At 37.2% G+C, this 13,293-nt stretch overlaps 1 protein-coding gene across 2 annotated transcripts in view; it reads right to left on the bottom strand.

The window, feature by feature from the left end:
• Nucleotides 1-13,293, bottom strand: part of UVSSA (UV stimulated scaffold protein A) — a 55,769-nt gene that overhangs the window by 15,680 nt on the left and 26,796 nt on the right. For both annotated transcript variants that reach the window (XM_085314719.1, XM_085314720.1), the window contains 2 exons: nucleotides 4,217-4,394; nucleotides 2,661-2,813 (listed from right to left, as the gene is read on the bottom strand). In XM_085314719.1, coding sequence (XP_085170845.1) covers nucleotides 2,661-2,813; nucleotides 4,217-4,394 — 331 coding nt within the window. The remainder of the gene's footprint in view (nucleotides 1-2,660; nucleotides 2,814-4,216; nucleotides 4,395-13,293) is intronic.

Genomic DNA, 13,293 nt, shown 5'->3' with positions numbered 1-13,293 from the left:
AGAAAAACACAAGAGATCTTTTTACAAAGATGCATGAGACAAGTAAAATCTTTGTGTAAGTGGGACTGGCAGAGGAGTAGCTGATCACCTAGAAGATCAACACTCCACTCACACTCAGAGAAAGAGTGTTTTTGATCTAGACAGAAGCTTTAATGGCAATTTTATACATACCTATACATTAGGAGGAATAACAAACAAATAATGGTTAAGTGAAATCTAAAAGAAAGTCAAGCTACTGGACAAGTGTTGCACTCTTTTGACAAATTTATAGAAACTTTGTTACTAAGAAGATGGGAAGGATGTCAAAAGCTTAGGTAAATACAAATTCTAAAACCAGTACAACATACACAGAGATCCTGGAGCAAGCTCTAAATGAGCTAAATATCAGACACGTTCTGGTCACAGTAATAAAGAGCTGTGTAACCACCTAATTTACCCTGGTGCTAAGAGTAAGCTAAATGAACTCAAAGAAGAGGGCAAATCAGCCTGGGCAGCCCATACTACCTAAAAAGGGAGTTTAAGCTGGCATTGTGGTCTCTATATAATACAACATACTGCAGTATATAAATACTCCCTAAAGTACAACTAGGCTATATAAACTCATTTTAAGAGTTCTTAAACTAGCTTAATGAGATGAACAAATGCAAAAAATCAGAAAAAATGTTTTCAGTCGAGCTCTTTATAAAATCAACAGTTACTCTCACCTTTCAGAGAAGGTGCCATTTCATCATTTACAAGCAAATTAAAACTTTTTTTAAGGAAATGGTCCTCCTGGTAGCTACAGTCTCGCTATCAGTATTTCAAAATCTTAGTGTCTCCTAAATGCTGTAGTGAAGTGTACTGTGATGTTAAAAAAAGAAGGTGAAAGGCTTTTTCACTCCAGATTTTAGAAGCTCAGATTCCATATACATGTCTGTTTTTGTTCTAGGTACCCTATAGAGATGGCATGCATGCATACAGAAAAAGTTAACRGAGTTGGCCAATGACTACCTTAATTTTTCCATAAATATGTTTTATGTCTAGGTTCAATGGCACTGTGTGCGCAGTTACTTAAATTATCTTTGGTTAGACTGGCCTATCTGTAGTTATAGACTCTAAGGTTCAGAAGTGTGCCCTCTATTTTATTGGAAAGCATAAAAATAAAACAGTACAGCACAAGGCAGGCAGTGAAATATGATTTTGCTTTCACTTATGACTTGAATAACTCATTTGCAATGTAAAATAAAGCCTTACTACCTCTTTGGCATTATCACAGACAAATGTTTCTTAAAGCCTTGCTGAAAATCTGAACAATTTTATAGGCCTTGAAGAGCTTACACCTCACCAGACAGAACACAAAGCTTGGAGTGACTCTGTTAAAACACTGTGCTGTATCAAATTTCACTTGCTTTCAATAATTTAAAACATATTCAGCATTTCATAAAATCAAGTACAGGGACAGAGCCTTCCTCTTGTTCCCTTCTGCAAATGCTGTCACTGAGAATTAAGTCAAGCTGGAGTAAATTCTGACAGAGGCAATCTAACTGATGCCATTTAGGGCTTCCCCCCAACCCCTCAAAAAGGCACTGGAAACCAGCAAACRAGGGTGGCAAGTGTGGCAAGAGTCATCTAGCTACTGTTCTGAAAAGTGGTAGATAAAGAAAAATACTACATGAAATATTAAAATACTACCTGAAATACCAGGCAAAACAGAAGAACTTGTGTCAGGGAAACCAATACTCCTCAATGTGCAAATGTGGAGAAGTTGATGATGCTATTTTGCTTGGGCTTCATGCTGCAGCACCATTTATGATTTGTTTACATAGCATTATTACTCTAGTCCACATTGCAATTATTTAAGTTATATAAGTTTGATTTGCAACCCATCTAGTCAATGATTTTTGCCTTTCTTCAAGCCAAGAATGATGCATACCAATCCTAAATTTCTAGTGGATTTAAACAAAATTTATACATAGGAGAACTTTGGCTCCATATAAAAATATTAGAAAGGGCTAAGAAAACGCTTTAAAAACAAACTGCTAGAAAAAGTTTTTGATGCATAGCTGTAATCAGTTCTCCCCAGCACTGCTAAAGCTTTCCCAAAGCCAGCACTGCTTCATGTCCAAGAAAGCACAGAACCTTCCCAGACGAAAATGAAAAGGGAACTTGGAGATGAAAGATTCAAATTCTGGCACTGCCACATATATCCTGTGTGACTGAGCAAGCACATCAATTTCTGCAGTTAGCGCTCTGTAAAGCCAGGAAAAGTACTCTTTCCTCTCTGCCTTCTCCCCTCCCAGTCTTTCTCCTACCTTATCTGTTATTTATTTAGAAAGTAAAACTCTAGCAGAGCTACTGTCTATTATGTACTTGCATAGGACTTTGCATAATGAGGTACCAAGTTAAACTGAAGTGCTGCCATACTGCAAATAATACACAAACACAAAAGAGTAGAAAAATGTGCTTTGAACCATCAAAGAATATTTGATTAGTATCACATCTTCTTAAAACAAATATCATTTTAAGTTAGAATTTCTGACTGTGTTTACAGGTCCCATAACACAAGGGAAAAAAGAAAAGTAATTATCAAAAGCAATAAGGTTCACCCTTTCCGCATGACCTCTGGGTACAAGCAAATCTATTTTTTATTTAATTTGTCTTAAAATAAGAAGAGCATTTACTTGAGAATCTTCCCAGCACTTGGCTGGTCCTGTCCCCAGTAGTGAAGATCTAATCCAAAAGGCATGATGGGAGCTTTAGCTCTTTCTTCTGCTAGTCTTCTTATCTTACTGTCAGGCTCTTCCAAAACTGTTTGCTCAGTAGTTGTGGACTTGCTGGAGAAAGTTTATGAAAAGTCAATAGAAAACAACAACAATCACAGTTTTTTTCTCTGTTTCTATTAACTTCTCACACAAACACTAACATTAGCTCAGATCAATCACCTTTTGCAGGGTTCTCTCCCACTTTTTTTTTTTCCTCTTTTAAAGGATATAAACTATTACACTTCACACTAAGGACAGCACAGTGCACGACGAAGCTTAACAGCACATTCAGCTACAGCCAGCGAAAACGTATCATGGGTGTGGAGGCCTAGAGGTCTGTATGTGAAGCAGTACGGATATATCATACGTTGCTGTACTGTAATAGCTACTGAGTTGGTATTGCAGACTGAATTAGAATAGTCTTGATTCTGTAAATTCATGTCTATGTTTGCATGGTGGCTGCAGACTGCAGTGGTTTTGTTGGCAGAGTGACAGCTCACATCTTTGGGACATTTTGCTATGATAAAGATGGAATTGGCAGTAAGGTGTAATACTATATTACTTATGGATAAAAATGCTTAAGAAAAGAACCAACCTGAACAAGCAAATTGCACAACTTTCATGTATATGGGCAGAAAAGGAATTAGATATAAACAACAAACAAACGAAACTAAGCAAAATAAACAAATAGGATAAGCAACATAAGCAATGACTGCAAATTGCTTTCCTACTGGAGTCCAAAGCTATAGTATTCATTGTGCAATATCACATTAGAATTCACTAGCCCTTAAAAAGTAGTGTACTACTATGGCAACCTCAGGTATTCTGTAACACAATGTTGAATGGTCTCATTCACCCTTTTTTTTTTTTTCCTAGACAGTGCAGAAGTGTCTTTTTTGGAACTACATACCATTAATTAATTAGTCCACTCTCGTGGCCGCAGACTCAAAAGTAAACATTAGACAAGGCTGGAATTTCAGCAAGCTTTGAAGAGGATTGACAATAAATAGTTCTCTGAACTCAGTACAACAATGCTTCTGAACCAGCATTGACAGTATAAGTCACCAGGAAATCTGAGACTGTTAAAACTAATTTCTTACTTACCAACAGGATTATGATCTGTTTAGGTGCAAACCAAAAAATCTCCTAGCAAATGGTGATGGATTTTTTTTTTTTTTTTTTTTTTTTTTTTTTTAGGGGGGGGGGAATTTTTTTTTTTTTTCACATCATTTTTTACATCAAATACAACTAAAACCAAGTCATCAACAGATTTCTGAAAAGCCTAGTGCAATCATCAGCAAAAGCTCCAATTCTAAGCAGTGAATGTACATCTGAGAAAAAGAACTTTAACTTYAAAGTGAAAGCAACACAGCCTTAACCTTTAGCTTATCCATTTGAGGATGCATTTTCTGAGTGCTTCTGTCATTAACAAATACAAGTAATAGAGAGCAGTCTCTAAAAGAACTACAACAAACCTTGAGTATGGAGGTGATAACTCTGGCAGCTTGTCTCTAATAAGTTTCAGTGTTGCAGCTGCACAGGTTGGGTCAAGTTCATCTTCATTCCCTTTTGGCTGGGCCCAGGAGCTCAGCAGAGCTGGCCCTCCTGAGGTCTCCTTTGCTGGTGCGCTTTGAGGCGATGGTGGCTCTAGCCCTGCAAAAGAGGTAGGTGTTTATGAGGGGTCTCTTCTTCCCCTGAACACTTTATAGCAGGGCCAAACAGCTCAGAATGCAATTCTGCATTGAGGAGCTATCTTACTGTTTTCAGTTCATGTTAGGCATCATCTTACTTATACAAGTAAGCAGACAGCAGTGGTATTTCTGTCTGTGATTTTTTTCTTATTTTGATACAGAAAAACATCAAGTAACTAAGTATACCAAAACAATGTTTTAATTTCTGTGTCATGGCATGATGATAAAGAATGACATTAGTTCAACTTGGAAGAGTTTTAACAATATATGTTTGTTTAAATTGCAATATTGCTTTTTGTATACAAGTTTCTAGGTTCACATCAGCTTTGCTCAGCTAATTTCTGTTTTCAAGATTACATCAAGATAAAACAGAAGAAAGGAACTATTAACACTACACAAGTTCACTGTGTAACACCTAGAGCCCCAAAAGAAATTCCAGAGCAGTAGAAAGCAAAAGGAAAGTCAGATATCCACATCCTCCTATGTGCCAAGATTAACTCTCTTTAGAGTCTTAGCAAAAAGCACTGCTAAAACTCTTACAGCTTGGCAAAGAGAGTGGGAGGGCGATTGACTGCAGAGCCTGGGAACCATCAACATAGCATGGCTGGCAGGGAAACAGCACCCCAGGCGAAAAAAACAAAGTCTGAGATGCTTCTCTGTGCTTTGATGATTCTCAGCTACCACACTGAACTTTCAGACCTGGGACTACCACACAAGCTATCTTTCAGAGGGGCTGAATATACCTTCTCTTTTTCCTTAGCAATTTGTTAAAGGACAGCACAACCCCCGATGGTAAATTTCRAATCCAAAATACATTCTCCTACTACAGAACTTCAGAACTTTCTTTCAGAGATACTGAGACACACTATTTGTCAAAATAAGATATTTACGCCTTGTCAGAAGCAAGGGGTATAGCCACAGAGCACTTTGAAGAGATGCTACCTACCTGAGGAACCAGGCCACTGCAAGGCAGTACCAGACACACATTTTCAGCACCAGCAGCTCTGCAGTGGGGCAACATAATTACTTTCTACAGCTAAATTAAACAGTCAGCGTAGACTGCAGTGATGCCGTTGGATCGGCTGGGTAGTCAGACAGCACGTGCCTCTATCAGTGAGCAGGAGAAGCAACTCTATTAGCTGGCCGTAGTAACAAGAACTTTTCAACCAATGACATGTAAAGTGCAGAGAGATGATCCCTCACCACTAACGTACTACACTACACCTTCTCCTATAGAACAGGAAAGAAAAAGCCTTTTTATAAGGGAAGCAATTGAAATGTAAGGCTGCACACCCCCCCCCCCCCCCCCCCCCCAAAAAAAAAAAAAAAAAAAAAAAAAAAAAAACAAAAAAAAAAAAAAAAAAAAAAAAAAAAAAAAAGATTTCGCAGGACTAGAACTTTCAGCAAATTATAACCGGCTTCATTCAGAAAACAATCTGAGATTACCTGACATGTTTTAGCGATCATCTAATTGGGGCTTTTGATCTCCTGCACACTTCAAGCCAGCACTATTCTTGCTTTGCTACCTTGCTTTAGTGGTCATTAAATATATCACAAGACGTCAACCAGAAAAAGAAAAGTTAACAGAGTATCTACACTCTTGGCACTGAGTGGGCAATTGCAGGACCAGCAGCGTCAGGGAACTTTGGTGCATAAAGTACTTTCATTTCAGAGAAACATTTTCAGAATATGTCAGAAAATATATACGTCTACTGTAGGCTTATTTTCCCTTAGGTACTTACTACAGTGAGGTACCACAACACTCTAAATAACTATCAGTAACTAAGAATTCCATAACTTAAATCGTATATGTGTAAAATACAGAAGYCTCATGAGGGCATGCAGAAATGCAGATGTGTAAAAATCAAAAGTTAGGTGCCCCTGAGGAGAATGCTGTGCTGCAACCAGGACCTGTGAGACAAGATTATTCAGCGAGTCTCAGTTGCGACGACGGAGCGCAGCGTTAGCTGTCCACTGCTTCCTGGGAACTGACTTTGGCATAGGCTGTGATGCCAGGAARGATCACCTCTTTTTGGCTTTTCTCTCCTCAGACGGGAGGTGAGAACCTGCCTAAGAGCTGGGGACACAGGTGGGCCAGCTTCTGCTGGCTGTTGGTGACACCACCACTGAGAGTACGTGACACTACTACTCTTTTGCTCAGTCACGCCCACATCACGTTTCCTAATGAAAACAAACACGGCATGCTCTCCTCATCTAACTTTCCTTCCCAAAGTTAACAAGGCTAAAAACAAAGAAAAAAAAGTTAAAAATACTAATTCAGAAGACTGATCTGTACTTTTGAAAATCATATGAAAGTTAGCAAAAGGAGCATCAATAAGGGAAACAATAATTAAGCATAATGGGATGGAACTAAGCAGAGGAACAGCTAAGCTACCTAGCAAAAGAAATGTTCTTGCGAGATTTATTAGGCTGTGGCTTTGCCATTCGAGAGATAATGGTGACTTCTCAAAAGTGGGTTTTATTTAGTTTTGGGGTTTTTTTAATAGCACTTAATATTCCACTGATAGGAGCATCTTTTAATTCATAGCTGCTTAAAGCAACAGTTTTGACAGCACTTGTATGTGTGCTATTCACAAATTGTCTCAAAGTGCACGTCTCTCACCTTTTCCTTCTTCAGGGAGGATATGTGTATGTGTTAGAAGTTCTCAGAAAATCCTAGTTTTATTCCAAAATTTTTCTGTAATTTTTATGGAAAGCGTAATCATTCATTCACTACACTGATGCAGGGGGAGGAGAAGAGACAAGCAATCAGCTACCCACAGAAAAGGCAAGAGAGATAAATGGACAATGTGACATTTAGATAGATAAAATCACATCCAAAAGATCAATACAGGAATTCTTAAGGGTTACAAGAACAAAATATTTTTCCATTGATTTCTTATTTTAAACCATTAAGAGAAAAAATGGCTAAAGGTAAATACATTACTATATCATTAAAACCACCACGGCTGTGGATTTTTTTTAAAAAATATTTGTTTATGAAATTATTTTTTGCTGACAAGAGTTACTATGCAGACAACAGCAGTATTTGAATCGTATCTAACCGCATAGTGGGGGGKTTTTGTTTGTTTTTAAGATACACATGGTATTGAACGCAGTTTTAAAAATAAAATTTCTCTTAAGAATTCTGCTGTGTATTTTCTGTAACCGAAGCACAGTACCTGGGTTAAAACTGTTCCAATAGCAGCTTTTAGAAAGAATAATAAAAATGTTCAAATCCCCTTTTTTGTTTAAACTGACCAAATGGCACCTATTTGCCTGAAGCAATAAAGTAGACCATGTTCACAAGATAAATCGATAGAAGGAAAGAGAGAGGCTGGGGTTTCAGCTGAAGTTAGGCTGCTGAATGCTGACATTATTGATTTTAGCTAGTTCAGCTGGCCTTGTAATTAAAATGTAAATTTGAGAAAGAGATTATGTCCAGACAGAAATGGTGGGATTAGGGGGAGATAAAAGCCCCTCAGTGAAAATTCAGAGAAAGAGCAAGCACAGGTTTCCTCAGCTGTGTGGATTTAGACGAAATCTAGCTACTTCAAATTCACTTAAGTTTAATTGAAAAAACGGAGATAGAATATAAACAAGTATTATGGACTTCAACTTTCCTGAAAGAACATAATAATTTCATTTCCCATTTGTTCAATCTTATTCAATCCAAATATATGTGATTTAGTTCAGACACGCTGCAAGAAAGTCAGGAAAATCTAGCAGTTCAGGTATAATATTTACCCACTTACTCTCTACTGTGATCAGATGGAGAAAAAATGAATATATTTTACTTTGCAACTACAATAAACTTCACTGCTARGGGAAGAGAAATTTGCAAAGTTTACTCTATACAGATTTGTGGATCAGAGAGTTTAAGTCAATGTCAGTGGTATAGCTCCCAAGTAGCTTCAGTATTTCAGGATCAGTCCTGCAATACCTATCCATGCATAAATGGATATGAACAAAAATGAACACAGACATACGAATAAAATTAACATAGCTGACCATGTGGTAAGACAACTTCGCTGTCTCTGAGGGATGAAGCTTTGAGCGAATTATACAAGTCATCCCTGACACARAATCATAGAATCAGTAAGTTTGGAAGGGACTCTGGAGATCATCTAGACCAACCTCCCCGATCTTTAATCACAAACTAAAGGAATATTTAGATTTCTAACTGGGATCAAATTTCATCTCTACCTATAAAATCAGGCTGTTCTCTTGTTAGCACCACTTCATCTTAAAGAACTCTAAAGTAGGGAAAAAAACAATTATAGAAATAGCTGCTATAAACAAAATCTAAAAAGCATCTTCAGTTCATACAGAGATAAGAAAGAAGAAAACATTCAGTACTTATTGTGGTAGAAATCATCCGTTTTAATTTTTAAATCGTATGAAAGATRACTCCCTTCCTTGCCCTCAAATGCCACAAAACAAACTGCTGTCTACACCTACTGGGGGAGGATGCTAAAATGCCAGAAGCGCTTCTTGCAGGCACGAATATGATGACAGAACAGGTAAGCCAAGGGCACACTAAGAACAATTTATCACGTGGTCAACTGCATGTATTACTGTTACTGTGTACATTATGGTACTTTTACAAAGWTGTCAAGGAGTCTTGTATAATCAGAAGCTCCCTTTAAATGCAGATTATTTCATTTACATTTATCTAAAATTTTAGTGAACTACACAAGTTCAGTAAGATTACATAAAGTATTTGGTTTGTCTTAAGGGAATTACACACTATGGTAATTTGTTCTAATATTAATTGTCTTTAATTAACCCTATTTACTGTTGTTTTACGATCATAGCTGAGAGAAGCCAATTAAGCAGAGTTTAGGTCAAAATCCTTCTACACTTTTTGTCCTGATCTTTTAAACTTCTTGCTAATCATTTTGTAGTCCCTGGCTCTTATGTAGTTCCTATGAAGTACACTGATACCATAAATATCTCAGACATATTATCATCATCCTGTTCCGTGATGATTAATTTTTAAGAATTTCAGTGGGAATCAAATACATTCCATATTCTGTCAGATTTTCACAGAACATTATTTACATAGAAGGACCCTGCATGAGAGTGAGGAATGGTTTGCATGATCTACTGACAAGGATACATCAGAAATACCTATAATCAATACTACTATATGCACATGGAAGTATTTTATTGGAGGTGCTAATCATRTTTTCTGGTAAACGTGCAAAGTTATCTTCATTCCAAATATTCTATTATAATAAAATTTAGTCAATTATTGTCCTATCCGTAGCTGTATAGACTATGCATTTGCTTATATACAGATATTCAAAAACATGCTAATATAATGAGGCAATCTTATTTGTACATTTGTAATTAGATATTTCTAGTGTTCCATATGCTAAGAAAAATTGAGATCATGCAATAGAAATATATTTGACCATAGCAGATCAGGGCTAAGGTCCTAATTAGAATGCTGAATAACTGCTTTCCATATATTTATGGTAAATCAATGTATGCTATTTCAATCATAACTTGCATAGCACTCCTAACATACTAAAAACCCTAGCCTGAATGCTAAATCCATTATCTCTTTATTTATGGCAAATCAATCATATAACAACTGCCTGCTTTTTTTTTTTTTTTTTTAAAAAAAAGGATTTATAGCAATATAATAGAGTCTTATTCCAAGTATTAGCCTCATGTACAGTGAGGGACAAACAACTGTACTTTCTTAATTTGTGAAAGGGGAAGTCAAATTTCACAGGGGAGTGAAAGAAGAAGGTAACCAGGTAATTCTACCTGTCCTCTCTCCCTACAAAACCCATTTCAGGTTTTCCCCTAAAGAAGTCAAGTAAAATGGGCAGATGCTTACGTAGCCTAACAAGAAGCAGCATGATGTAATGGTGATAATATAGTTCTAAGTCTCAAATTTGATTCCTGAAAACTATGCTTCACACGTTGTGATATCTGAGGGTCTGCTTTTCCTGTGATCTCCTTGAAGCCGTTTCTCTGTATAAAACCGCTCTCCATATTCTCCACATCTGGAAGAATTCCCTTAGGAAGTTCCTGAGGTATGGAAAACAGGCAAATCAACCCAAACCAAGAGGCCACTAGCCTTTTTAATGCACAAGTCAGAAAACGTTAAAAATGTGTGCAACAAGAAAACCTCAAGTGCCATTTTTAATTCCCATTTAGTCAGCACATGCATGTCTATTTTGTGAGTCAGCAGCCAGYAGACCCCTTCAGGCTCCTCAGCAAACGATAATGGCACCAAAATCATYGTTACAACTAAGGCAGGGCATGATCACTTGGTTAGTTACAGTGATCTACACTTTCAGGGCCAGCAGCAGATGAAAGCAATTTGTAGCAATCTGCTCTTCAGCCAAACACCCACCCCCTGAATAAAACCACTTCTCATTTTGTGTGAGACATGGTGACAACAGAAGSCTCTGCACTGATCTCACACTGGTGTTCTCTCACTTGCACTGACTTGAGTCAAGTCTACTTCATGGCCACCACCATGATAACCCAGCTCTCTCTTGTGGAAGTCCAGGCTCAACCAAAACCATACTACCTTTAAAGCTATTGCAAAATTATTTTTATTACAGTTCTTGAAAATTCTCACCAGAAGGGATCCCTAATCAATCTAATCACAGACAACTAAACAAAATCTTTTATTGAAAGACTAATAAACAAAGATGTCTCTCTTTCACAGAATATTTCAGAGATGTTTAGCTGCTGTAGTTGGTGTTGAACTTAYATTTGTAAGTGTGTAGGATAGATGTTTCTTTTCCATGTTTTCCATGCATACAATTAAAAATTACAGAACTGAGGAAAACCTGGCTGGTAAATATAAACTGGTATTTAACAGCTGTAATTTGGTTGTTAATTTGTGCATGGCAGAATTGATTAACATTTTAATAAAACAATTTCTTTTTCAAAGTTCAAAACAAACAAAAACTCCCACCTGTGACTGACACTTTTGTTACACACATTACAGCTAAATAATAGGTAATCATTCGGTATCAATTAAATCTGTTAGTATTGAGAGAAAGGGATGAGAAGAAAGACTTTCTTCATAGATTTTTTTCATAGAATTTCATAGAATATTTCTGCTTCAAAATAAGTGGGTTTTATTTCACTTTATGAACACTTGGATGAATGTTCTTTTTGCAACATTTAGCTTTAAATCTTTTACATATGTCAACAAAATAGTTTATGGGAAGAACTTCAGTTAGATGCAGGATAAAAGAACAAATYATTATTGTACAGAATAATTAACATTATTTTCCTACTTTTGTGCTTTTATAACTACTGAATCAAAAAGGAAGCAGGTAAATAACAGSTAGGAAGGAATCAACACAATGAAACTATACAGCCATACCTTTGGTTAGATAACATGCAAGGCTTAAAAATCAGTGCCGCTGTTTGCAGCATGACACAGGTGAAATAGTATTCTTGACCACACAAACAAAAACATTTTAAAGTATTTAGAAAATCTGTTATGAAGAGACTAAAACAATCAGATACCAATAAATTAGTAAAGATTTTTTTTCTATTTTTATCTCTAATGGTGACAGTTCTATTATATCCCATATTTCTGAGGCAGTTTTGCTTTTAATCAGTGTAAGGACAAAACCTGATAACCAGCATAGACTGCTTCTACACTTGTGCTCCCAAGTCAGGTAGCTTCCTCATGCCTCTGCTTGTAAAGTGGTAATACCACTTCCCTGTACTTCAAAGTACTATTGCACAAATAAATTCATTAGTGCATGCACTGGGACACACACAATTGTGAATAACCTGTTAGGGAGAAAGATCAAATGGTAAAGAGAAAGCCTATTAGCACACTGATATTATATAATTAGAACAGAATTCAGCTTTCAGACTAAAACAGTCATTTATGTATCTAAACATTGGTGCCTGAATTCCTACTACAGTAAATGGAGATTTATACAACACAAGCAGTGGTATCTGGAGAGCTAACACACATCCTTGTATTTTATAACTCGAACCGCTCCCCAGGCTCTGTTGACCTCGCTAAGGCACAAGCAGCAGAGAGAATGGCTGCTTGAAAGATGGTGCTATGAACTAGATCAAAAAAAAAGTGTTCCTTCTTGACATCGGAAAGCACATCTCTCAAACCAAGTCACCTCCGCATGCGGTTCACTGGTCAGCTACAAATGAATGATGCCCAAACGCCCGAGGGAGTAAGACAGGGCAGGAAGGAGTATCTATCCTAGCGCTGGCACCAAATTCTTTCTATATCACAAGAACTGTGTCCCAGTCAGCAGAGATGTGTCCTTCACCTCATGCACTGTAGGGCTTTAAGCCTTTGCAACCAACAGCTAAATAGCAAAGGCTGTAAAGTGCGAAATCACAAGCAGACACAAGATTTTATCTGTCCCTTACCTAAGCCTGCTCTGAAATAACAATACCTCCATTTTTAAGTGGTCAGCAGTAGCAGCCCTACCAAGCGAAGTCCCTCTTCAGTGGAAGCAGGTAACAAGCATGCAGAGTGCTGAGAACTAGAGTAACCTTATGGAAATTATTTTCAYGAAGCTGTTGCTCTTTCAGCCAAATGTTCTCTTTAGCAGCACAATGCATTTAAAGTGGCTCTGTGCTACCATGGAGTGGCTGGCTTCTTGTCTCTTGCAGACATCAGGTGCAAGTGTAAATAAGGATTATATAAATGGGAGCTCGTTAAAAGTCTGGTAATGCTAATTTGGCATGACACCCCTAATGGGTTATATCTTCACACTTCAGTTATCTAATCACCTGAATTCTTTTAACAAATTTACATTTCATCTTACACATGGAGATTCAAATTGACTTGTTTAATTCTCCCTCCACCCAAACTGTACCCATGCTCAGCTCAT

The sequence above is a fragment of the Rhea americana genome, unplaced genomic scaffold (assembly GCF_003343005.1).
Source record: "Rhea americana isolate MKP2758 unplaced genomic scaffold, rheAme1 scaffold_41, whole genome shotgun sequence".
Classification (NCBI taxonomy): domain Eukaryota; kingdom Metazoa; phylum Chordata; class Aves; order Rheiformes; family Rheidae; genus Rhea; species Rhea americana.
This window is presented reverse-complemented; position numbering and strand designations above follow the sequence as displayed.